The following is a 26,856-nucleotide window of genomic DNA, read 5'->3' on the forward strand; positions in this document are numbered from 1 at the left end:
TGCCTTTTTTCCTGTTGGAAGGATTCCAAGGTGGTTTACATGATCCTTCTCTTTTATCTTCACAGCAACCCTGTGGGATAGATTAGGCTGTCCATGACCGTCCCAGACTTTACCAGTGAGATTGATAGCTGGGGAAGAATGAGAATCCAGATCTCCTGAATTCCAGTCCAGCCCTCTAGCCACTACACCATACTGGCTTTTAAATAGACACTGAATTTTATAGCACCATGATTATGATTATCTTAACTTTTACATGATAAAAGTTATGATAATCATGGATGACACCATTTGGGATTAAAGAGGGGATTTGTCTTCCCTCTCATTGGGTTTTGGACAGTCATTTAAAGTATGGAGAAATGTAACCTATGTCGTCACTGGAACCTGTATCAGTTAGTCAGTCAGAGGGAAACTGAAGTCACTCACTACTACAACTCTTCATTTGGATGCCACTCTGATTTCATTCTGCTCGAAGATGGATATGGCTTTTGATTTCATTCATTTCAAGATCAACCTGAGCACAGCTCCTTCTCTTATGTTCTTAATTGCAATAAAGTATGATTTAATCTGATCTAAATCAATGCCTGGACTGTTGTCGATTCTTGCTCAGAAGCTAGTTTTAGCGCTATATTTGTTATAGTTGGCATTAGAAAGAACAGTGCTTTCTGTTATTCTTGCTGAAGCACTGGGAAGCACACTATGTCCACAGGATAAAAAGGACTACCTACTCTGGTATGAATCAATCTAAATGCAAAGGACATTTTCTGAGGCCTTTCTCCAGAACCAGCCCTCTTCTGTTTCATTTACTGCATTATCATCCCATCCTTCTAAGGAGCTCAGTCTCCTTGTCATGTTACCATCACAGGTCTGTGAGGTAAATTATGCTGAAATTAAAAAAAAAAAAATCTGAGCCAAGTTTGCTCTGGGACAGAATAGGGATTTGAATGTGGGTCTCCTGAGCCCTAGTTCAGCACTATAACCACATGTGCATGAGAAAAACATTGGTGCTAACCAGCAAAAGCGTTTTCAGATACATCCCAATACTGAAATGTTCTTTGCAATATGGCTTAACGATTTCTGTCTATTCGGCACCAGTTGAAGACTATTTTATCTTCCCAGCTATATTTAAATAAGGAAATGCATTACTAAAGATTCCCGTGCCAAAGGTTTTTATTTTGAGATGCATGTACACAACAGACTTTACTTTTTTTGTCATACCACCTGGGTTTATTATGATGTGATTTATATCCCACTGTGTATGTCTACCATATTTTTATTGTTTAAATTTATTTTACACTTGTAAACCTTTATAGGAGAATGCATATGAAAATGTAAGATCGATAACAGTAAGTTATACTGTACATTATGTGCCTTACTTCACAATTCTGTTGATACAGAGCACAAGTACTTTACCCTCCTCTGCATGTGTTACACATCATATTGAGTTAATTTTTCTGACATGCATATGGTTAGTTAGTGCAAATGAAGAGTGCCTTGTTTTTTTGTTTTGATGAGTTCCAGTCCAATGGGTATTTTAGTGAACATCTTCTCCAAACATTGGATAAACTAGGTATATTTAATGTGAATGTGATTACAAGCTCCTTTTCTGCATATACTATAATTTAGATGTGAGGTTTTTTTGCTTGTCCTTAGGTGCTTAGGAAAGCACTCGCCTACATCTGTGTTAGCATACCATCACATGGAAGTATTTTAGAATACATAGCGTTTCTAAAATCAACATGTCTTCTGGATTTCATTTAATGAGTTCAAGTAGGAAGTAGCTGAGCACACACAATACAACCCACACTCAACTTTGAGCTGAGTATAGGCTGTTAGCGAATCATGTATTGTATGTGTGAACCAGCCACACTAACAAACCATGGTTTAGAACCATAAACAAGCCAGTTTCCAACTCAATCACCTATCCATTCTCTCCATGAGTTGTTTGCAGTTAAGTCATAATTACTGTGGGTGGGTTTGTACATCACAACCCATGTTTCAACCCATACTCCACCTTGTCATGTAAACCCAGTTGGAGGGGGGTGCATGCTTTTATCATGGAAAAATAAGCTGCCAGTCAAGATGACTGGTCCATATAGCTCAGTGGCTAAGGGCTGATGTCATGGTTTTTCTTATCACGTACTACCCAAGATTAGGACCTGTAGCATGCAAAGCACAAGCTCCACCACTGGGCTATAGCCCCTCCCAGAGTTGATAGCTTCACCACTAATAGGCACTTACATTCCTCTCACAATAGTTTGTTTCTTCTATGCAGCCACTTTGTAATATAAGATTATGGTATGGAGGGCAGCCAACAGGATAGAGATTTGGGCAGATTTGGATTCTTTGGCTACTGTGAAAGGGACACTTCCAAAATCTTATGATTTGGTTTTCAGTAGCATCTATCAAATATAGCATTAGCTGCCTCAAGCACATTGATTAAAAGGCAGGCATACAAACTTCGTTTTTTTAAAAAAAGAAAAGCTGTTATCCATCAATGATCAAACTGGAGCAAAGGGAAAGACTGGGAGCACGACCTCTCTATCAACTTGGCTGAGAGACCAACCCGTTTTCTTGAACTTTTTTCAGTCCTGTCATAAGGAATTTGCCATTGCAATATCTAATGTCAGCATTTGCTTCTTATCGCCCTCCTACCCTGCAATTTAGATTTTATGCCTAACAGAACTGTCCTGTTATTGATCTTTATAAGCCACCTGAGGAACCTCTACAGCTGATCAGCGTAAAAATGCTATAAAACTTGACACATTCACAGTTATACTGAGACTGCACTAAACATCTGCACAGTAGGTGCATTTGACTTTTTTTTCGCAGTCTCAGCTGCAGTTTCCTAGCTGTTCTTCAGAAAAGTATCTTCTGTTGGACAAACTTCTGCACTTGAGTCTAACTTTGTAGGATAAAGCATAACATACAGCTTATATGTGAACTGGAGTTCATATATAAAGACGTTATCAAGACAAACATTCAAGAGTATCTAAGGCTATGATGGTTGAAAAGGTTAAAAATTCTACAGCTCCCACACAGGTTTAAGAATACAAGTTTAGGAGTCTACTCCCTAAACTTTTCTGAAAGTGCCATGAGGTAGGAGCAAATGGAGTTCTATGATAGCACCCTATATCTGAACCTATCCCTGAAAGCTGTTTCCATGCTACTCCATTTTTATTCCTGTGCCATTTAATATACCAATCTCTCTTACACTAGCAGGTTAAACTGTTAAGTTTAAGTTCAATATCCAAAAAGTATGTATGCATGTATTAGTAAATGACTTTTAGAATAACTTTTGAAGCAATCACTTAGAAACACTGATTACTACATACATTACCTTTTGTAAGATAAAATACATTTTGAGTACATGATTAGGGTCAGAATTCATATTTGAGAAGATTATATCATAGTGTAGTAAGTATTTTCTTATACAGTTAGCACTATATTTTCAAAAAATAAAGTTGTCACATCATTCCAAGAAGCTATTATACTGAATTGGGTAAGCAATGCATATATTAAAAACTTGCATGTATACACCATATGGAAAAACCTTCCGTTATAAATTATACATTCTTTTGTTTCAAGGAATGCCTTGTTTTTAATTGACAAACATGAGCAAGTATATATTATTTTCCACACCGCTCTCCTTCCTTCTCCTTATTGCACAAAAATTAATACATAATATCTATAGCACCTAAGTAAAAATGTAGAACAGTCCTGCCTGTAGGCTTACTGTATAAAATGTATATCAGTGATATGAATGCAAAGTATATGGCACCATCTGTTGAGAGAAATCAACAATGCATATTACTGTGCTTGTAATGGGGAGCATATTCTTACCATTATGTAAGAATAACTATAAAAATAATGCTGGGGGAATGTAACATTTGCATCCAAGGAATCCATGAATAACTTGCTTTGGCTGAATGGCTAAACTAAAGCTTGGTTAAATCTAAAATTTAATTTCTATTAAACCCAGGTAAAAGCATTTCTCATTGTGTATTAACATACTCTTTTTTTGTTATTTTTAAGTTAGGAAAGTTACATCTAGGGTATCTAAAGGAGTGCCTCTTCCCATATGAATCTACCTAGCACCTTAAATCTGCATCTGAGGCCATTCTGAAGGAGCCTCAGGAAATAAGGCCTCAGGAAATAATGAGGGTGGTAACATGAAGAAGGGCTTTTCTGCAGTGGTACCCTGACTCTGGAATGAGTTCCCCAGAGAAGTCTGCCTGGCACCTTCTTTTAGGCGCCAGGTGAAAACCATTTTTATTTTGACAAGATTTTAATTGTCAACTTGTTTTAAGTAGCATTTTAACTGGGTATGTCATTACTGTGGTGCATCCTATATTGGTTTAAAAGTTTTTTTATTTGCAATTGTTGTTTTATATTGTATTTTAATCTGTATTTTATTCTATTTTGTATTTTGTTGCTGCAACCCATCTAAGGAGCTGTATGGCTGATAGGGTGGGTTAGAAATGCAACAAACAAACAAAGCTCCATAATTCTTGTTAAACTATAGCAACAGCAGAATAATGAGAGTCCCAGTTAACTACATGCTTCTCATGTGATTCAACAGTACTCTTCTCATGCAATTCAATCAGAGAGTGATCCTATGGCCCTTAGCCATTGGCTGGAGGGCCATACAATATACCAGATTCCCAGCTCTGAGGTCAGAAACAGGGCACCAACCTCGGAGATGGGAATCCACACTCTGATCCCCCTCCCCTCCACAGCTGGTATAGAAAGAACTGTGCTGGCTGCTTCTCCAAGATTAGAAATTCAGCCTTGGAAAGGAGGTCACAGGTGTACCCTCGGGAGCACAAGGAGGAAGTGACTGCAGAAACAAGGGTAAGAGCCATCCTGTATCCTTCCAGACTCCATTTCTCTATCTCAAGTGCCCCAGCTAGAGAAATGCAGAGTGGGATATTCAGGGAACTGAAGATTGCCTCTATTGCACCTACCATTCTGCCCAGGATTCTCATAAGCCTCTGTACAAGGCCTGAGGACTCAACAGATATGACAGTGCCCTTAGTCCTCAATGTAACATATTTCCCCTCTGAATCTTTTGCTAGAAAAAAGACAGGAATTACTAAAGAGGGAGAAAACTTCAGCCATTACAAGATTCCTAAACAGGAATCCAAAATAGACAATAGCATAACGAAGTTTTATTTATCATGCTTCAAAACACTGCGTAGTTTGCCACACACAATTACAGCAACAATTACAATTCTGAAATTACAAAAATAGTTCTCACTTTTTAGCATTTCTATACATAAATTATATGCATTTTATACAATTAGCACTACTACTGGTTAACAGATTAAAAAACAGAACAGTAAGTAGGTCATTGAGGGTGCAGACCTACACATGTTTAGCAAAAAAGAGTATCTTCCATATCTTCCAGCCATACTAGCTGCAGAATGCTGGGAGATAAGACTTTTTTCTGCCTAAACATGCACAGGACTATATCCTAAGTTACTTTGTTTTTATGCAGAAATCTGTATAATACAATAAAACTGTAGGGCCTGCCCTACCTTTGCCAGCTAAGAATTTGGCAGTAGTTTTTGCTATGCCACGATCCACCCTACACTGGGATAAAATGACAAGCACAGAGCTCAAGAATACTAACATATGCCAAGTATTCAAGCCTTGCTTACTGCACATTTACTTTCAAATTAATGTTGGCAGCCTATATGCCACCACTGGCTTTCTTTAAGTGCAACTGAATCCCACACTCAGGGCTTTTTTCTATTTGTGGCAACATTGTTTGATACTTGTCTAGAGACCACAATTCCCAGAAATGAGCATTCAAGACACAAGTCAGATGGCAATGAAAAATGCTAAGGGATTCTTTTCTGCATAAAAGCTAAATAATTTTATAAGCATTTTCATAAACGTATTTGCTGTTTTACTGTAAATACAGTGTTGCAGTTACTCACTAACCCCACTTCATCCAAAAATTAATGGCAATAGAGCCCAACACGGTCCTGGTTCAGGTTCAAAGCTAAATGATGGCTTGGCCTTATGAAAATAAGCTGTAGTTGCTTCAGACTCCACAATCCCTATATATGAGAAGACCAAAATCTTCTACTTTTGGATTTGAATGAACAGCAGTTTTCCATTACATTCAAATACAGTTTCCTAAGGTTTACTTGAATTGTACTTGGTTTAAACAAAGCAGGATCTCCCCATGACTCTTACCACTTTCAGTTCTACAATGTGTATTTCCACACAAAATGCATCAAAACTTTCAAAATTATTAAAAGGAAAAAGATAATTTATAATAAGTGACTGGATACTGATGCATGTAAGGACTTAACAGATGTAAAAATGATTATATTTTGATCACACCACAACTGAATTCAAAACTAAGTTGGATTATTTCCAAGTTAGAAGGTATTACCTTGGCACATAACTTATAGCTACTTAGGCAATTCATTTTCCACCCCCCAGTAACTCTTTAAGTGTCACTGCAGTACAGTGCAAATTGCCGTATTTTATCCAACAAACTTTCATTTAAAGTGCAAAACTACTGCTGAGAGAGAGAGGGAGAGGAAGGGAGGGGAACAGGAATAATGTTGATAATGGAAATTCTTCTCAATAGCATAACAGTAGCTGCTCAACATAAAAATAAAGATTTTGGTGAACAAATATTTATCCTTAGATATGTTAGAAAACAAGTGCATCAGTCAACAAATTCTACTTAATTTTTCATAGTACTGACAAAAGAATATATATTAAATTGCAATTTGCTATTTTCAGGTAATTGTGTGGAAAATTCATAATGAATTCAAAATGAACCAGGTATTTTCAAATGCATTACTGTGGGTTTATACATATACCTTTAAGGACTCTAGCCCATTAGCTTTATTCCAGGGACTCATTTTGTCAACAGAGTTAATTTCTTCTATATTGCTATAAACAGTGTCATAAAAATGGCTTCCTACAGTTTTTGTACTGTCAAACCCTTAACATTTCATTTATGAACTTTAAAATTATTTTAATCAAGAATGCCCTAAATGGTTCAACAAAAAATATAAAAGTTAACCTAATAATATGTAGATGATATAGAAAAGCTATATGTGCCAGCTTCTACTTGTGAATAACATAAAAACTTGGTTTTTAAGGCCTCACTCAGGATGTCAAATTATAGCCCATTTCTTTCATACTAATCCAAGAGTGGTCTCATTTCAGTAAGGCTATTCATAGATACTCTGTTCAGAGCAGAAAATACTAAAAATTGTCACTCTGAGATTTCCCCAGTACAATTTGCTAAATGGATTCCAAAAATGTTATTCAGCAAACTACTGACACATCAATACATAGGCAATATGCCAGTTAGTAACAATATATACCACTGTACTGCAGAAATCCCAACAATCAGCTTTAAATCTATTTAGGTTTCTTTCCGACAACAAAGCTCCTAGCAATTGTTGTTTCTACATAATCAGCATTATTGTTAAATAGAAATGCATCAGTAAGAATGTACAAGTTTGGCTGCTCCAATTTCTGCAGTCTTAAGCACTATTTACATTGTAAATGAAGAACATACACCATGCAGGTAAAAATGAGCAGGATCGATCCCAAATGAGATATTTTCATGCCCCCTGATCACTATGGAAACATGCTTAAATGTCTCCCACAAAAACCAGTGGGACATGAAATGTTGACCTTGGATAGATTAAATTTAGTGTTTTCAGATTGTTAATGCTTTCAAATTTTTAATGACCACTTTACATTCTTTTAGGAAAGGGTCTATTACTATGACACAGAAGATACTTCAGTATTTCTTAGTTGGCAAATCAGAATCAAACCAAATGGAAATACAAATTCAACATGTTAACTATATGGGGTATCAAATAACAACAGAATATACTTTTTACCATCCAAGCTCCATCCAACGGGATCTATCCATACTTGATTACAGTGGCATGGAAGCTGCTATACTGCAGCTCCTTCCCATATCACTTCTTAGAAAGGAAGCAATCACAGACAGGTGACCAAAGATGTTACTTACCATGTCAACATTGCTGGTGTAGTAACCATGTGGGCCAGCTTGCTGTTGTGATTGCTTTCCTTCCAGAGTGACCAGAACAACAAAGCAAGAAGTTGTCAAGCTAAACAATAGCAGCAGCACCCTCATTATTCAGCAGCTTCTGAAGAGAAGGCACACATGTCAAGAGAAAATGTTGATTCTGATATGTAGGCAGAGGTGGATAGCAAACAGGCTGCATTCAGCCCTTCCACAGCAGTTACTGCAGGACCCTGCCACCCTGCCAGAATTGCCACAGTGCCAGTAAATTCTTTCCTTTTTGCAGGGAGGCAGGTAGGGAATGTACATCTTATTGGGAAGCAAGAGCCCAGTTCTGCTCACTGTATGCCTTGTCTCCTTGCAAAATCACTGCATTTTCACTCCTACCATAGCAGTTTCGACAACAGCAGCAGTAATTTATGCAGTGCTGGGATGCAGCCCTGTGGGCTCTGGAAAAGGAAATATAGCCCCTCAACTACTGGAGGATGCCCACTCTGATCTACTCTCAAACTGTCAAAGAACTCTCAAATCTTGTAAAAAGAAAATATGGTTGATTTTAATAAGATGTTCTGTTATGATAGGCGTACTTTACTCTTGCTTCAAATTCTCAAAAGTCTACATGTAGAAAATATCCATATTACAATGAAGTGAATTTAAAGCTGAAATAGAGAGCACACTCAAGAGTTCTGAGTGAAGCAGCCAATCACTTCATACTGGTCCACAGAAGATAGAAAATGAAGAAAAGGCATTCCTTAGTTCTCTATAAAGTGGAACTTTAAATCACATGTATTGTTTTGTCTTTTAAAAACCAGTTTCTTTTTATGTATTATGTTTCAATCCACATTTGGTGCCCATCAATCTACAGGTATGCATCAATCAAATTGTATTCATATTATCCATCTACCCAACTTTTTCAAGAAAATGTATGTGCTTTGTGGAAAGGCAGCAACAAGCATTTTATATGTAACGAATTTTTAAAAGAACAAACTCTCCAACACGGTGAAAATGCATTGAAAACCATATGTCAGTTGAAAACATGTACCGTCTATTGCAACAACGTGGCTGAACTTTTGGTACAACTGATGTTTCATCCTTCATTTAAACAAAGTCAATGGAACTAAAAGTACCAAGTTGTCACTAATACATACAAATATTGTTGTCAGCTTACTCATTAATACATACTTGTTAGTAGCAAATGTCATGTATACAATTATGGTTGCACACTGACTTTTATAAGTCACGTACCCAAGTTTCCACGTAGGAAAATACAAGTTCATTGATTTAAGATTCATCTCCCCCACTCCCCAATGTAAGAATTTGACAGAATACGTACACATTTAGAGTGAAAAGGAAGAAGTTATCAAGTGAGAATAGGTACCGTTTGCCCTTTTTCTGCTCATGCCTCAAAATACAGATGCCTTCAGGAGTGCTAAGTTATATACATCCACCTCTAAATAGTAATAGATATTCAAAAGTTCAACTGGGAAGAACAGTAAAAGAACCAACAGTCTTTTTTCTTTCCTCAGACAGGTATAGCTTTGCTTCTTTTACTGAGGAGGCTGAAGTACATTTAGATACTCTGACTGTCCCAGCTGGTAAGTTGTGTTTCCGCCACAGTCTACATACTGGTATCGCTCCTGTGATATTTGTTCAGAATGGCCAAAATAAGAGGTGGTCACAGTCACTCTTTAAGGAAAAGTAGCAAGGAGAGAGGGGAGGAGAGAAAAGGGAAAGTATTTAGAAGAAAAACATTAAGAAAAAAACTTTTACACTTTTGACATTAAGTAGAGTTAATAATGTTAATTTAAAAATGTACAGTTTAGATTCACAAAGATATAAAAGAATTAGCAGCTGATAAAAACTGAGCATCAGACATGATGCTCATACAATACAGGTCTGGTTTGCACCATCACTGCAGCCCACTGTGGGGGACTGATCAACATTGTTCACAGCATTTCAAATGTAATCACATAACAGATTTGCATAAAGACAGTAGGTTACTGACAGTTTCATTTCCATTTCCTTATATGCCCAACCAAACTGCCTATCACAGCTCCAAAATCTAAGCATGGCGGGTTTTGATTCCATTAGCATAAACGTGAACCTGAGATTTTTTTGCATCACTGTGCCAATGTGCATCACTCTACACCTGCATACATTTTTAAAATTCCAACAGCTTTTAAGCAGAAAACTACACTTTAAAGGGATGGTGGTGGGAAGGAGTGATTCTCAAAGTTAAAAGCATCCAGTAAACTGATGCCATGTACAGTCTACTTTGCTTCAAACTGGCAGAACTTGTTCTGAATGAGCTCAGTCCTCAAGAAAAGACAGTAAACCTAACACAAAGACCCCTTAGCGAAAATAAGTCGCAAGCATATTTTTCCTGATACTAAACTGCCACTTTTTTCTCTAAAGAAAAAGGATATATACATGCTGCCCTTGATACATGCTCTGGTAACTTCCCGCTTGGATTACTGCAACGCGCTCTACGTGAAACTGCCCTTGAAAACAGTCTGGATACTGCAACTGGTGCAGAATGGAGCTGCCAGACTGCTGATGGGGACTGGCCGTTACTCTCATATAACACTGGTCCTCTACCAGCTCCACTGGCTTCCAGTTGCAGCCCGGGCCCAATTCAAGGTGCTAGTTTTGATGTATAAAGCACTAAACGGCTTGGGACCAGGATACCTGAAGGAACGTCTCCTTCTTTATATGCCCTCACGCCCCTTAAGGTCTATGGGAGAAGCCCTACTCCAGGAACCCTAAGAGAGGTAAAATGGTCATCAACTCGGAGTAGGGCCTTCTCTGCTGTGGCGCCCAGACTCTGGAATGTACTCGCTCTGTTTGGTTTATTGTTTTGTTCTGTTTTATTATTGAAATTGTTGTTTTAATTGTCCTTTTAAATATTGTAAGCAGTCCTGAGATCTTGCATAATAGGATGGCATACAAAAGCTATAAATAAATAAATACTGTCTCCAAATAACATAGCTGTATTTTGCGAAAATTTTTGTTACATATATTCTAACACTGGCACTACCTAATAGGTCGGATACATTTTCTCACACAATTGTACAAGGTTACAGTTGTTTAATGCAATTTTTAAATTACAGCACGTAACAACCATGAAATTATGCAAATGCTTGCTGATATGCATGTCCTTTTATTCCTTTTCCCACATTCAGACCCTAAACACCAATAAAGTTAATGTCAATAAAACTGTGTAAAGAAGATAGGACAAGGATATTAATAAAATGATATACTGAAGCTGAAAGTGGAAAAAAACTTCCACAATAAAGTGGTCTTTACAAAATCACCGTTCTGTATAAATGAAAATACAATACATACTTACTGCATCATAACCACTATATTATGCACTTTGATATAGGATAAGGTACAAAAATCACTGTAAGAAAAAAACAGTATTAGCATACACAATATGATTAAAGATAGCAAACTTAAATATATTATGTCCAGTTTTTATTTCTATCTAGCAATGGGTGAACTCCTCTTGACTCAATTTTAAATGGGCTTGGAAAAAATGAGATTTCTAACAAACACTGGATAGCAGAAATGGGGTATAGTTTAAGCCCAAATGCCTCCCCACAATGGCTTCCCTCTCCTTAAAACAAAGTGAAGGGAAACTTAGGTTGCAATCACCACAGATGAAAAGGAAAGCAGTTCCATGGAAAAGCAATCACAGCTATACTAAAATTCTAGATTTAGCATTTTATTCTCTGAGCAACTCTCACACCTTCTCCATGGGAGGGAATTAAAAAGGAAAAGCAGATCTAAAAGAACTATAAGTCATTTAGCTTTGTGGCTGGCTTGCACATAGTGCTAAAATATAGATTATGAATGCATATTTTATATTAAATATATTTCCATATATATACTGTAACATACATATAATGCAGACACACATATTACATATATAACATATACAGTGTATGCATGCATATGTGTGAAGATATATATGTATCATGAAGTATATATCTGTCCATACACTAAACTTGCATAGGGTTGCACACTTCTGCAGAAAAACTCCCAGCATGCCCAGTCAGCCTTAAATAACTGCCAGCCTTGAACCCATAACAGCATACAGAATCCTGAAGGTGAACATAAGGGTGAGAAGGATGCATGGCATAAAGCAGTCTTGGATTATAAATCCCAAGATTCCTAATCATTGCTCATGTGGTCTAAACTAACAGGAGATGAAATCTAAAACATTGGTTAGCACTAGAGGTTGGGTAAGGCTGCTGAAGATTTTCCCATGCTATACTCATTGCTACTGTGCCCTTTGTAGCAACAAGGCTGACAGCCAACTTCAAACAGGAGCCTTCTAACACTACATAATACAGATGTGGAATTTTTCATGATGATAGGCAAGAATAAAGGTGCCTATACAAGCCTGAAAGAGTGTGTCCAGGCTCTGTTCCTGGAGCCCTCATGTTTGAAAGTGGATAAAACTACAATATTTTGCCCCATGAAGTGAAACCCAGAGATTGAAACACTTACAACATGTAACTCATTTCATCTTGTATAATTGTGGGTACCATATAATCAATCTGTAAAGAAAAAACACAGTAAAATTGTAGATAAGAATTTGAAACACTGCAAAAGACAACCACATCTCATCCATCAGAGACACTACATTACCTGTTTCATATCCAGCGGGCCAATGTGGGTATTGTTGCTTAGCCGTGCTTTCCCAATGACAGTCTTTGCAAATTGTACCTGGGCTGTAATGTTTTCAACTTCAACAGAATAATAATTGTTGTTTGTTATGTTCAATGTATTCTGCAGAAGAGATAATTTAGAATTCTAGATTAAAGTAAGCCAGCACAATCTTAAATATTCATATAGAGTGCCAAATATCAAAGTGGAAGCAAATTTAATCATGATTGTACCGTAATATTTAAATATATTACACGCCTCTGTTCTTCATAACTGACATATACAGACTTGACTCCAATGTATTCCACATCAATAGATCGAGGAAATAAGAAAAAGACTGCCAGTCCAGAAAGTAGTAAACATACAATTACAGAAGCAGTCACATACAGCTTTCTGCAGAAGAGAAGAGAGAGGTTATCACTATATATTACTTTTAAAAATTCATAACCACCATTATTTGCACTGCATGGAGTTTTAGCTCAAAATGTTAGAATGTAAAGGCTTCTTGGAAATCTCCATCCAATCAACTACTTCCTTCAGAATTCATCTACTCTAAGGCAAGTTGCCATTTGAAAAACATTCCCATATGGTTCCATGGTGCCTAATTCCTATGGGAGTGCAAGCAATAAAATCTTCAGGTGGCTAGATTTCCAAGATTATGAACAAAAAAGTGGGCACAACAGCAATTATCAATATGAGGCTGCTCTCTTTCCATCAGGGCAGAAATGTCAAGATTACCTAATCCACCCTTAGGTTCTCATAGTTGGGCAAAGCAACTTAGATACCACAGCAACAAAAAACAGATGGGCATGAACAAGAAAGACTGGATGGGATGAATAGGCATGCCCTGAATGCCATGCTACGTCAGTGTATTTCTACCAGATCCCTGAAAACACTGGAGCAACTTCAGCCACAATACCCTCCTCCCCATTTAATAAAACACGACACTACTTTGCGCCATGTGCCACTATATTATACCTAGCAATGCTGCTCTTCTTCTATCATGGGGAGTTATTTCAACAAATCATACTGTGTCAAAGAGTTGAATGGATAATTCCAAGGGCCACAGAGGAAACTTCAAACTATTACATCAGAATTACACTTTTCAATATTAGACAAACTCTGACTTAACAAGAATTCACTGAAAACATACTGTGACTATCACTTACGTTCTTCTTGGCCTCAGTCTCTGATCACTGTATGGAATTAGGGCAACAAGCTGATTTTCCTGTCCTAGAATAAGACAGTAATGGTATCTTGAGATTTCTATATCTGTGCAATGCTGTTAAAAAGCCAGTAAAATATGCAACCTCAACATCCAGTAAAATAAGCTGATAAAACTGAAATTTCAACAATATTACAACTCTCCGCAGAATTTCTTCTAGCAGCATGCCAATAAAACTGTCAAGGAACAACTTCTCTGACTTGGCAGCTAAGAAATTGTTTGGGCAGAAACAGATTCTTAACACGTCACTTCACCCTGCACTGCTTTTTCAGTTGTGACATTTAGCACCAACCTTTCTCTTTTCAGCACCAGGTTAAATCCTTTAATTTCTTCAGGGTTTTTGTTTTAGTCTGTCTGTGTTTATGCCAGTATTTTATTCTACACTGGTATGCTTTTATTGTGCACTATTTCATTACTTTATTTTGTGAACCACTATTGAAAGCTTCAGTTGGAGAACAGCCAATAAGCACTTTAGCAAAATGAAATTTCAAATAATACTTAAAAGGGGGAAGGCTCTGCAATGGTACCGATACAAGGCACATACGCTAGAAGGCTTACCTTTACCTTATCCATCCACAAGTTAGTCAGTCACAGGCACAATTAGGGTTGTTAAACTAATCTCTCTTCTCCCTAACCTTTACCTTATCCATCCACAAGTTAGTCAGTCACAGGCACAATTAGGATTGTTAAACTAATCTCTCTTCTCCCTAACCTTTCTGCTTTCTTTCTTAACCTTAAACTGCTGCATTACAAGAAATTCAACCATTGCCACTTTTCTTGACTGCAGCTCCATGACAAGAGAAGCAACACTTGCTTAAAGTCTCCTCATCAAGCCATTAAAAAGCATACAAAAATTGCTAAGAAAGACATCACTGCTGGGTATAGTGAAGATTTCCACTTTGTTAGCAATTGTGATTACAAAAATTGATGCTTCTGGGTTATGCAGAAATAGCAGTAGTGGCTGTGAAAGGAATGAAAGGTAGGGGATTATCCAACTCCCTGCAGTGTAGGCAGTTAGCAAACAGATTATCCCCACAGGCAGCAGACAAACAAAAACTCATAAGGTGGCACAGCTAAACTCAACTGATTAATTATCCTTCCACTTTAGATAGCCAACTGGAAGGAGTTTGGACAATTTCAAGGCATAGCATCAGTTTACCCACTGCCTACACCACAGTTACAGACTCTTCCCTATAGTGGCTAAATACCTCTTTGGTGGCAGCAACTATACACTGTAAATTCTGTTCAAGCTCCCAGTTCTGATTCAAGCATGTTCATCTGTATTACAAAAGGTTAATCAAGGCCTGGGATTCATGGAATTAAGTTAACTGAGCTTTTAGGCATCAAAGGCTAATAAACCAAGCTCAGCTTCATGGATTCTAATAGGCTGATGCTTGCTGCCCAGGTCAAACCAACTTTAGTTTTTAGGACCTTGATGTCACTCCTTCCCCCTCAACACTATGAGGTTACAGCCTTTAAATCAAATTGGAACGTTGGGGTTGGTTGTTCAGCAGGAGAACATACCCTTTCCCTTTTCTTCTTCTATCACTTTTTCAGAAGTATTTGTAAAAGCATAACTCTGTAGGTCCATTAAAGACTGATTTTAAAAAGATAAAGAAATAAGTAGTTTGAAAATGATAAAAGGCTACATAGGCAACTTTTGAAAGTAACACTAATGCTATGGCTGTTGAAGCTACAGTTTAGCTATTGTCTGTTGAAAAAGCCCAAGTAACCCTTCAATTTCCATTGGTGAGCTAAAGAAATGGGATATAGGTTTTCAAAAACCTTCAATCACTCTCAATAAGCCTTTGAGCAAAGCAAATTTAATTTGCTAGCCTTTTCCTTCCTACACAGTATTTCACTCCTATCAATGCATTCCTTTGATTAGAAGTTTAGGGTACAATTCTATGCATGTTTAGACAGAAAAAAACTGGGGGGGGGTGCTGGGAGTAGGACTTTTTCTGTCTAAACATGCATTGAACTACATGCTTAATAAGTTTTGGGGTCACTCAAGCTGGATATAATAATATTGTAATGAAATCTTCTGGATTATTCAAATTAGTATTATCAAATCACACACACACACATGGTTAATACAGCATAAGAATACAGCATAAGAAAAATATAAAGAACACAAATTCAATAAATGAAGTCTTTCACTAATATTCACAGAATCACAAATAGGACAGCATAAAAAACAAAGGAAAGGGATATCAATAAATTTTACCACAAACTTTCTATAAGAGACAAACATTAGTCCAATGTAGTCTTCCCCAACACAGTGGCCTCCAAAAGTCTTGGACTATAACTTCTATTAGCTACAGTAATTATTGCCAATGGTAGCAGATGATGGAAGCTGTAGTCTAAAACATCTGAAGGGTACCAGGTTGAGGAAAGCTGGTCTAATGACCAAGGGAGAATTAAAAAATAAGGCAGGGAACAAATAGGGAAGTATAGGTATTATTCATGCATTTGAACGTACCACGTGGGATTCTCCCTGTTCCCTGGCAAGTGGGACATGTGACACTATCTCTTCCTGTAAATTCCACATAAGGAAACTGTGACACATCACCATTTCTTCCATCTTCATTGTGAGATTCTGAATGAATTAATCCATTCCTCATGCTGTCAGATGATGAAATTCCATCTTCTTTAGATGCATACAAAGGTTTTGAAAGAGATTTCCCCATGTCTGCTGGCAGGAAAGTTAGAAGCAGCCTTTAGGCCATAAAAGCATTTAGATATCCAACTGAAAGTGTTCTGATCTGGTTATTCTACAACCATTATAACCAGACCTATGATTTCTTAGTGAAAAATATGTTGTTTGTACCTTCTGAGTACAGTCTGTAATTTTGCAATGATAAATTCAGTAACCACTTCAGCAGATGCAGTTTACTTAATATATATAAGCTGAATGATAAATGTGGATCATGTTAGCACATGACAGCAGTAATTCCTGGGATGTTTAACACATTTAAATTACGCATGTAAGAATATAAAGGCTGTTTGGACAAGGCACTGATATGTCTAGTCTGTCTATCAAGAAGGTAACTGATTTCAGTGCAACTTGCTACCAAGTAAGGCTTGATGCAGACAGAACACTTATCCACAGCAAGCATTAAATCATAGTACTTTGCACTGGACAGGTCTGAAAACAAGTTTTTAAATAGCTGGAGTTTTTCTTACTCCAGCTATTTAAACCGTCATGAAATGCAAGTAGGACACAACTGAGCCATGACCCAGTGCCTCACTAAATTAAATAGTTTAAACCCTACTCTCATTCTCAAGTTCCATAATCAATTATTTAGAGAACAGTCCTAAAGAGAGATAAAAAAGTACTCAACTGTCCATTTTTAGGCACATAAGATATTCTTCCCAGTTCTACTTAACTGAACAATTACTGACTGGAAAGCTTCCCACTTAACAAAATTTTAAAAATACCATAGTCATCAAAATTCATCCACTTTTCTCCCAGAAACTAAAATTATCAGTGTGCACAATAAAAAGATAAATATGTAGAAAAACTAAATCTACTGCACTCTCCAATAGGAACAGAACAATTATTTGGGCTACAGAGCCTTCCCTAGATGTAAAAGTAGACATGAAGTCATGATTCCTAGGGCAGACATGGCTCCACTAGACTAACATGGCTAGCCTATCAAAATTGCTACAAGAGTTTGGTATGTTGTTTTTATTAAGATGAACCAGCCAGGGCACCACCAACACTGGCCATATGTAGCTTGGCATGTTAGGCCTTCTTATAACTGCAACGAGTCAGTATTATCATCTTATGTCCTCTCCTTAGTATTATTACCATCCCCTTCCACCTCCCTGTCACCTCTGTAGCTCCAGTGCCCGCTGCACACAGGTGGTGCTCCACAACCCAGAGACACCTTGCCCCATTCTTCTTACAAATCCACCCCCCGCCACCCATCCTCACACCCCTGCCGCAGGAAGTGGCCGAAGAGGCCTCAGGTGCTCCTGTGTGGTGCCGCTTCTCAGCATCCCTCACCTGCGTCGGCGCTCTTTCCAGGCAGCTGTCGCCACCGCCTCCGTCTCCGTCAGATCAGGCCGCTTCGCCTGCAGAGCAAAAAAGGGGCGGGGAGAGAGAGAGGAATCACTAGGCCATGCGCAAGGGCGAAACGAATGGCAAGGCCCAGGTCGGGGCCCAAGGGCCAGCGGGAGGCATACCCTATAGGAAACACAAACAAACAAACAAACAAGCCCTCTGCCAAATTCCGGGGTCGACCGGTCACCCCTTTCTGCCCCTTGCCGTTGAGTCGTCCGCCTTACTGCGCGTGCGCAGAGGCAGGGCGACTGCTGGGGCATTTCATCTCACTTGCGGGATGGAGGCCTCAGCCTGTCCTTGTAGTCTGGATAAGCGATGGGAGGAGGCGACAGAGGTGAGTTGTCGCCTTGCGGGATTCCCCCGCCGCACTCCCTCTCGCGCGCACGCGCCCGCTCGGCGGCTGTTCCTACCGTTGCTACATAGTTTGCAAAGTCACCCACCAACTCCCCGAAACGTGTTTTTTGTAGCTCGTTCACATTCTCCTCCCTTCATAACAGCTAATGGAGATGTTAGATGGGAGGGGAAAAAACCCCTTTGCTGGCTTCGTGGGAGTTGTAATACAGAATGCGGCGGCGGCGGCGGCGGCTTTCTAGTTTTAGCCGTATAGACTACAATTCCCAGGATGCTCTGTTTCCACAGTGGTCCCTTTACCTACTTTTTTCCTGGGAGGGGAGAATCTTCGTCCTCTTTCCGCAATCCCACCCTGTGTCAGACCAAGGTGCGAAGCAGTCGCTTCTGCAGCAGAAAGGAAAATGGGAGAAGAGTCACCCAGGTTTGCAGTGTGGATGGATTTAAATCAGAACGAGAAAGTCAATTTTGTATTTCCTGAATTGTGATGCAAATGTGACCACTAAAACACATTAATTTATCGTTTCATTCTTGCAACTAGACTTGACATCTTTTTGTCTCACACAATATATTTTATATGCCTTCATTTTTTAACTAAACAGGAAATGTATTTCAAGTATTTCCATAAAGGCTTATTCTTATGACCAGCACTTACAGACCTTTAAGATAACAGCCAAATTATGTATGAATTTCTTAGAACAGAAGCTCAGGTGATGGTGGTGGCGAGCAGTGCTTTCCTTCAGCTTTGGCTGATCCATCAGCTGCGTCCCTACCCGGAGAATGATTGTCTGATGACAGTGACACATGCACTGGTAACTTGCCAATTAGACTTCTGTAACGCACCCTACGTGGGGCTACCCTTGAAGACGGTCCGGATACTTCAATTGGTGCAAAACAGAGCTGCCAGGTTGCTGACGGGGACTGGGCATTGTTCTCATATAACCCCAGTCCTCCGTCAGCTTCACTGGCTTTCCATTGAAGTCCGGGCTCAATTCATGGTGTTGGTTATCACCTATACAGCTCTCAACGGCTTGGGACCTGGTTATCTAAAGGAGCACTTGTGTCCATATATGCCCTCCTGCCCCTTGAGATCGGCAGCAGAGGCTCTTCTCCAGGAACCCTCCGTGAAAGATATTAGGAGGGTGAGTAACCGGAGGAGGGCCTTCTCTGTGGTGGCGCCCCACCTATGGAACGCGCTCCCCAGAGAGGTCCATCTGGTGCCTTCGTTATTTGTTTTTCGGCACCAGGCCAAGACCTTTTTATTTCAAAGTTATTTTAATTGTTAATTTATTGATTGTATTTATTGGGCTTTTATGTACATGCCGAGATGTTTCCGGATTTTTAAGGCTAATTATATAATTGTTAATTTATGTTGTAAGCCGCCCCGAGGCTTTTTGCAAATGAGGCGGCATAGAAATTGTTTAAATAAATAAATAAAGGCATGCCAATAAATTCAGCAGGGCTTGTTCTTAGTAGTTGGAGAACTGCAGCCTAAAAAAGAAAATACAAGGAAATGCACACCGGCCAATTTTGTTCTCTTCTTTCCAGTGCTGTTCCTTTCTGCTTCACTCTGTCTTGTCCCATACCCCATATTCTCTTCCATGCTCTTGGTGCTTGCACCACGGTGAGCTGCAGCTTCCTTTAGTACAACTGATACTGCCTAAGGTTCATTAGGTTGCTCTCTGTGTACTTTTAATATGCTTATCAAGGATGTTAAAATGAAACTATTTCTACTCCTGTTTCCACCTCTGCTTTTGCTACTTAAGCAGCTGAATTTGTTCTGTAGTTGGACAGCCCTTGGCAATCCCAGAGATTGCCTGGCAGAGACTCTTTATTCTTTTTGGTGCCACGCTAAAACCTTTTTACTTTCTCAGTATTTTAATGTCTGAATGGTTTTCTCATATATTTTACATATGATATACTGCTTTTGTGTTATTGTTATTTTTTGTAAACCGTCTTGAGATTTCATTGAAATATAAGTTGGTATATACATATTTTAAATAAATAAATAAATTCACTAATGTTTATACTGTTTAACTGGATAAAGTTCTGGACATTTGTCATTTCATATCATTCCAGTGTTTTTTGTGTGTGTTTTCTCTCTTTTTCCCTCTATGTAACTTAATTTCTGTATATACATCAGTTTAACAAGTGACTGTTCTTGGTGGTCATTTTTAAATCTGGGAGATATAATAGTAAAATAATTGCTTTTATTAATGCGTGCAGACCTATTATTTTTTCTGATTATATTTAATGAACATTTTAGCAAATTGGTTGATATGGCTTATACATGGACAGGGACTTTAAGGAGGTTTTAGATACTTTGCTGAATAGGTGCATGCCTGCTCCAAAGAGACACACAATGATTGTAGATTAACAGTTCTTGGGTTTTTTTTTTTTTTTTTAACGTGGCATTGGCCATTTTTTAAAACTTAGAAAACAGTCTTCTGCTTGTTTAGATTCCTTAAACCTTTGATTTGAATTTTGACATTCTTGGACTGCAATGCATTATATTGATTTGTTTGTTGTATCATTTAAAAGTAGGCATTTACAAATGATGTGATTTGTATGTGTAGTGGGGCAAATAGTATGTTTCTTTTTCAATGTTTAATCCAACTTCTTCAAATTCTGTAGTGGATTTAAAAAAAAAACTGACGTACATATTCCTTTAAATTATTACTTGCTTCTTAGAAGTTATCACCAGATCAGTGTAAATATTCCCCCTACCCTTTTAACAGCTAAGAGATGGATATTACCACCTTCAAAGGACAAGCGCCTGTCTCCTATAATACAAGGACTGAGGACTTAGCAATGCTTTCAATGCCATCAGGTCCACCTTTGTTGCAACTTGTATACAACTTTTTATAAATACGGATACATTTCATATGCATCTACTGAAATTGATATATTAAAAGTTATGTATCTAAGTTTCTAAGGAGAGTTCCCCCCTTTTTTCCTCTCTCTTATGATTTTGTTTTGTTAAGATTCACAATGAAAATTAGATGATTAAATGAAAAGGGACATCAAACAGTGACCATGTGGAAAAATGTGGAGGTAAAGTACAATTCCTTGAGAAAGAAAGAAGCTACCTGTGGAACCTTGTAGCAGGGTAAAAGCATCCTGGTAGGAGAGGACATGGCACACATTAAGTCATCACTAACACACCTCGTCTTTCACGTTGATCTGTCAGCTGTGAGGGAAGTCCTAGTAGTATAAGCAAGGACTCCACCAGTACCAAGTACTTCACTAGGGGCCCCTTGGACCAAAGTCTGAACGCTTCTGATATAATCACTTTGGTATTTAAACACATTGCCAGCACTGATAAGATATGATAATACAGCTTACCTTGAAAGGTAAACCTTTCATCTAAGTACGTCTGTGAGACTAAATAGATTGTGAAACAGCACAATCCTACACATTAGGTTCACACAGGAACAAATCACTTGCATTTGTCATTGCAATAGGCAACTTGGTGCCATCCAAATTTTTTGGACTACAACTTTCATAATCCCAGTCAGTGTAGCTAATGCTCAGCGGATCTCCAAAAGGTGCAGAATTTTTGTGGCCTTAAAGTTGTTTGAGTGCAACCCCATCAGCTCTTACTATTAGCTATGCTGGCTAGAGCTGGTGAAAGTTGTAGACCAAAACATCCAAAGGGCCACAAATTGCCTGCCTCCAGGCATATAGGATTTTAGGTTGAATGATTGTTACCAGATTACAGCACAAATTGGTATCCAAAACTGGTCTGGATTATGGTATTCTCTTCTTTATTTTCACTTGGTATATTCCCATGGTATATGAATGTAACTTAGTATTAACTTTCATTGTTTTAAAAAAAGCAAGAAAGATGACACTCCTACGCACACCTGGCACTGTGGAATTTTTTTGTATAAATAAGTCTAGGACAGGGCTATGTTGCTTTATGATTCTGTTAAGTAATCATATTTATTATAATAATTAGAAATATGAAATAATTATCCCAATCACATTTATTATCATAATAATTAGAAAGAACAACAATATTCATAACAAATTTGGAAGTCTTATGCCTATCCATGAATAAATATGGCAATAAAACTGGAAACACACACAAACAAGAAGGAATGGGCTAGCATTCCAGGTCTGCAGGAAAATTAGAGATTTTTTTCAAAGATCCCCTTCAGTGACAAGGACTGAACATCCTCAGGGGTTCAGGAGCCATACGATGTTGGGACTAGTTGACAACTATTAGATAAAAAGAGAACAGAAAAGGGGAAGAGGTCTGAGCTTTCAACAGCTCATATTAACCTCCAGAAACCACCAGCTGAGCTGAAGTTGCTGACTGTGCAAATGTACAGTGGAGAAGTCACACCATTATTCAAAACATCGTATGTGGTTTACACAATTATCTGTACAGAAGTCTCACTGGACTAAATTTTTCTTGTGTGATATGAACCACAGTAAAAGTAAACATAAGCCACTTCTACCCAGACAAATATTGCAGTACATTATGGGTGTATATGTTGTGTAAAAGTGTTATATATACTAAAAATAGCTAGACAGACAGCTTCTGCAGGTTCTGAGCTTACTGTCCCTATTCCTAATTAATCATTCCCCTGGTTCTTTCAGCTGTATGTATGGGAGAGAGGGCTCCAAAGCAACTTCAAAGGCCCAGGAATTGTTAGTGTGTCTCTGTGTGAAAACAGGCTTGGGGAATGCACATGAGGCATACACCCACAGTCTTAGTTCTCAACAGCACGTAGGAGTGGAAACTAAAAATATCCTTCCTCCACATTGTACTAATCAGGTTCTAGGCTTAGATGAGTACCTTCCTGCTCACTTAGGCCTGAGCCTATGCAGTCAGTAATAAAGGAAACTTTTTCCTGTCACGGACCTGTTCCTTTGGAATGCATGTGTGTGTTTGAGGGTCAAGTACATGGTAGCAGGCCTCAATCATTCTCTTCTTTCAACTACACAGGGCCTTCTGTTCCTCTCTCTACAGTCAGTTGCCAAAGAGAGACAAGTTCCCTACTCCTGGGGTAAATTAATGTGGCTAACTATTAAAGCACAAAACTTGGGAGAAAGCTATGTATTTGGCCCCCGAGTTTAGCTGGAGGTAGGAGTGGATTCCCCAATTAGTATCTCTCCTTCCTTACTCCAAATTCCCTGAGCCACCAACTTCTCATTCATTAAAGATGGCCACAGAAGCAGTGCAATGAAAGTGGAATATAGCTGTCTAGCAATGCAGTGCCTATTAAACGTTGTACTCCCAAAACTGTAATCACATAAGAATATGTAGAGTGTACTTCTTGGTTTTCAAAAAACTTTAACTTGCATATAAAAACAATAGAAAGTTAACAGAAAACAATAAACAACAAAAAACAGAGTGATGCAAAGCTGTTAGAGTGAGGTAGGCAACTTGTAGCCCTGAAGATACTATTGGACAGCAACTCCCATCAGCCCTCACCATTGGTTATTGCTTGCTATGGTTGATGGGAGTTGCAATCCAACAAAAAAGACTTGGTCACAAGTTGCCTGCTCCTGCCTTACAAAATTATACTATGAGCAGTTATTTCTCAGGCTCAGGTTCCAAAATCAGCTATTTAGAAACTAATCAACCATATTGAAAGGAAAAAGATGAGCTCAGTATAATATAAAGAGCTCAGCAGCTTATTTCTACCACCTACCCCTCTGTCAAGTCAACTTCTGAGAGGAAAGCTTCCCAGCTATTTATCTGAACTAATAGGAGGTAACACAATGGCATAACCGCATCCGGTTTCCCCTCACTTTAAATGAACATACTGCATTCAACTTAGCACACCTGTAAGGCAACACTTCCTAGTACTCTTCAATAGCAAGGAAGTAATTACCAGGGTCACGGGATTTTCTCCAGTTGAAAATAAACAGAGGTGAGGTCACAATGTTGCATTCCACAATCAGCTAAACACGGGAAAGAGTCAGGGCCATTCCACATACTCTTTCAGACACCCAGCTTCCTCATCTCAAACGCGAAAATATCGTTTAAGGCCTTGAGCGTGCTTTGCACTATACGCGATACCGCAATTAAATAGTAGGGGCCAGGTACTGTGACATTTAACTCAAGAAACAAGGAAAGAGAAAGCAAAGCAAGCACAGGCCTGAAAACACATGATCAACAGGCTGCATCCCTGTGTGTGGAGGGGGAGGGGGAGGGGGAGGCTGCAAAGCATTTCCAACACCAGGCCAGACCCTGGCAAATTAAGCCTTCTTACGATCACTACAAAATGGCAGTTAATGACTCCTTCTACACCTGTTCTGCCAACCAACTGCGCTCCTTCATATGCGAGCTCAGAGGGACATCCCACGGTATTCAGTGACGATTATTCCTAGGTAGACGTACGTAGGATTGCAACCCAAATGCGCTGTGGGCTTTTTAGACCTTCCACCCATCTGCCAGGCCACGTTCTTGAAGGCTGTACATATTCTGACGCTCTGCGCCCACCGGCGCCCCGCAAGCCGCCTCCATTCAGGCCACAGTCCCTTTCCCCCGCCGCGACACATTTTCCCCTCCATTACCTCGATCCCGGGGCGCGCACGCGTGTCCACACAACACAAGCACACAACGTCCCCCTACCCAGCAGGTTTCCACGCTTGCTTGCAGCGCCTCACCGCAAAACTCACCGGCGACGCGAGGACGCAAAGGCCTTCTGCGGATTTACACCGGTGGTTGTTTTTGCTCCCGGGTTGAGCAACGCGACCAGCGGCTCATCAAGTTTTACGGGCAAGCGCTACTGAGCATGCCCAGTAGAAGGAATGGCAGTCCTCTGCCCCCCCCCCGCCTCCTTTTAAGCCTCACTTAGATTTCAACGACGGAGGGAGGACCTGCGCCATGCAAATCTAAAGAAGAAGGTGGAAGGTTCTAGGGTGCTGTGGGGCGACGTTTCGGCACCCCGAACAAAGGGAATGCTCGTGGAGGAGAAAGGAGCAATCCTGCTCAAGGTGTGTGGCACGGCTGTGGGAAGGCAGCGAAGCCAGGAGCATGCTCAGTCGCTCCCATTGTAGTCACTGCCGATAGGAATTGGTTGCTGCAAAGCGGAGTGGCAGGATGTTTGTGATCTCAGGGAGGTACTGTGCACCTGGCTGTTATGGCACGACAGCATAAGTGGCGAATGAGTAAATGTCAGCCGTCACTCTACAGGCAATCATTCTTCTGCTTTTTAGACTTGTTTCAAACTTCTTGCTCAATCAAGCCACACTGACTGGAGTCCTTGCCAGCTTGCACAAAAGACGACGCAGTTTATTCAGTTCTTTGGGTCAGGCAGCCTCTATTTGAAGAGGTGACGCTCCCTCCGCACCAGCCTTCCCCAAGATGGTGCCCTCCAGATATGCCAGACAACATACACTGTTTGGAGCATGCTGGGAATTTGTACACATTTGGCTAGCACTGGCTTGGCAAGTCTGCCCCATAATATGGAAGAAAGTTACCACCAAATTCAGTTCATTTATTATTTCTTGGGAAGCCAAATCAGTTGGAGCCAATAGGCCCTTCACTCCCCTTTCCAGACCTCTCCTGCATGTACCACTTACCCTTTCTTGTGGTCTCATGCAAGTTTTCTCCAATTCGACACAACTTTTCAGTTCACACTAATTTCAGCCTCTCCAAACAGAGCAGTATCTCATAGCCATGCGTCCCTGTCCCAGATTATGTCACCCAGGCCTTTTGTTAACCGCAGGCATAGGCACAGTATTTCACACAGACTTGCAGAAACAATGACTTCACCTCGGCCAGGCCACAGTCTAGCTAACCCACTAAAACCCTCTGATGCATTTTGCACAAGGCCAAAAACACTTTCTCTACTTTTATTTCACATGCTGCCATAACTGCAGACAGGTCCATTCTGGAACTATTGTTGCTTGCATAGCAGATAATGGTCCAGACCAGATGATCAGTCTGCATCTGGGGCAAAGCATATCAGAAATGTGGGATGTTTTTTTCTTAAACATGTTTTGTCCTGCACTTCCTTCAAAGCATGGGTGGGCAGCTACACCCATGGCCTACAGCTCTCATCAGTCACTCTAGGGTTGATAGGGGTGTGTGTGGCCTCAAATTGACCATCTTCTGCTCCAGGTCACATATATGGAATTAGTTCCCTATTCAATTCCCATTTTATTCTCAGACTGAGAAGGATCAGTGAGGATTTGAATTTGGATATTCTTGGTTCTATTCCAACATTTCAACTACCTTCTAGCTCTATATCCATAAATATTTACAACAAGATGCTATATGACTGAAATCCAACCACTTCCCATTTTGTTAACCACTATATAGCAGATAGTAAGCCACCCAGAAGGTCCTGGCAGTTGGTTGCTTCTTTTAGACAGTCATATGGATACAATCATTCCTTTGCTCATTTGGCATGCTAGCGGTTCTTCCAAACGGAAAACTCCTACTGCTAACAAAGGGAAGGCATTGTACAGCTGTTTCATCTTTTCTTTCTTAACCATGTAACTAGAAAAGATGAAAGCAGCAGTGAAAAAAGTCATAGG

The 26,856-nt window shown here is 39.4% G+C and overlaps 1 protein-coding gene across 7 annotated transcripts; it reads right to left on the minus strand.

The window, feature by feature from the left end:
- Positions 1–5,148: 5,148 nt before the first annotated feature.
- On the minus strand, positions 5,149–25,082 carry TMEM106B (transmembrane protein 106B). 7 transcript variants are annotated; one of them, XM_044428815.1, is made up of 11 exons: positions 24,991–25,070; positions 22,443–22,575; positions 18,659–18,738; positions 17,947–18,014; positions 16,417–16,626; positions 13,879–13,942; positions 12,943–13,102; positions 12,692–12,832; positions 12,551–12,600; positions 11,385–11,438; positions 5,149–9,721 (listed from the first exon to the last, which is right to left on the minus strand). In XM_044428815.1, exons 5-11 carry the CDS (start codon positions 16,622–16,624, stop codon positions 9,583–9,585), a joined length of 816 nt encoding a protein of 271 aa, XP_044284750.1. In that variant the 5' UTR covers positions 16,625–16,626; positions 17,947–18,014; positions 18,659–18,738; positions 22,443–22,575; positions 24,991–25,070; the 3' UTR covers positions 5,149–9,582. The 7 variants fall into 7 exon arrangements, with proteins under 7 accessions (XP_044284750.1, XP_044284746.1, XP_044284747.1 ...); XM_044428811.1 differs by lacking the exon at positions 22,443–22,575 and having other exon boundaries at positions 24,991–25,082; XM_044428812.1 differs by lacking the exon at positions 22,443–22,575 and having other exon boundaries at positions 16,417–16,629; positions 24,991–25,082.
- Positions 25,083–26,856: the final 1,774 nt, after the last annotated feature.

Source organism: Varanus komodoensis, unplaced genomic scaffold, assembly GCF_004798865.1.
Source record: "Varanus komodoensis strain SLA01 unplaced genomic scaffold, ASM479886v1 scaffold2, whole genome shotgun sequence".
NCBI lineage: Eukaryota > Metazoa > Chordata > Lepidosauria > Squamata > Varanidae > Varanus > Varanus komodoensis.

What these genes read in the sequence shown, in the direction of transcription:
- TMEM106B (XM_044428817.1), bottom strand. Translation starts at nt 16,624, where the DNA reads ATGGGGAAATCTCTTTCAAAACCTTTGTATGCATCTAAAGAAGATGGA. An exon ending in AACAGGGAGAATCCCACGTG is followed by an intron (nt 13,943 to 16,416) that starts GTACGTTCAAAT and finishes GTCTTATTCTAG; the next exon opens with GACAGGAAAATCAGCTTGTT. An exon ending in TAATATATTTAAATATTACG is followed by an intron (nt 12,833 to 12,942) that starts GTACAATCATGA and finishes TCTCTTCTGCAG; the next exon opens with AATACATTGAACATAACAAA.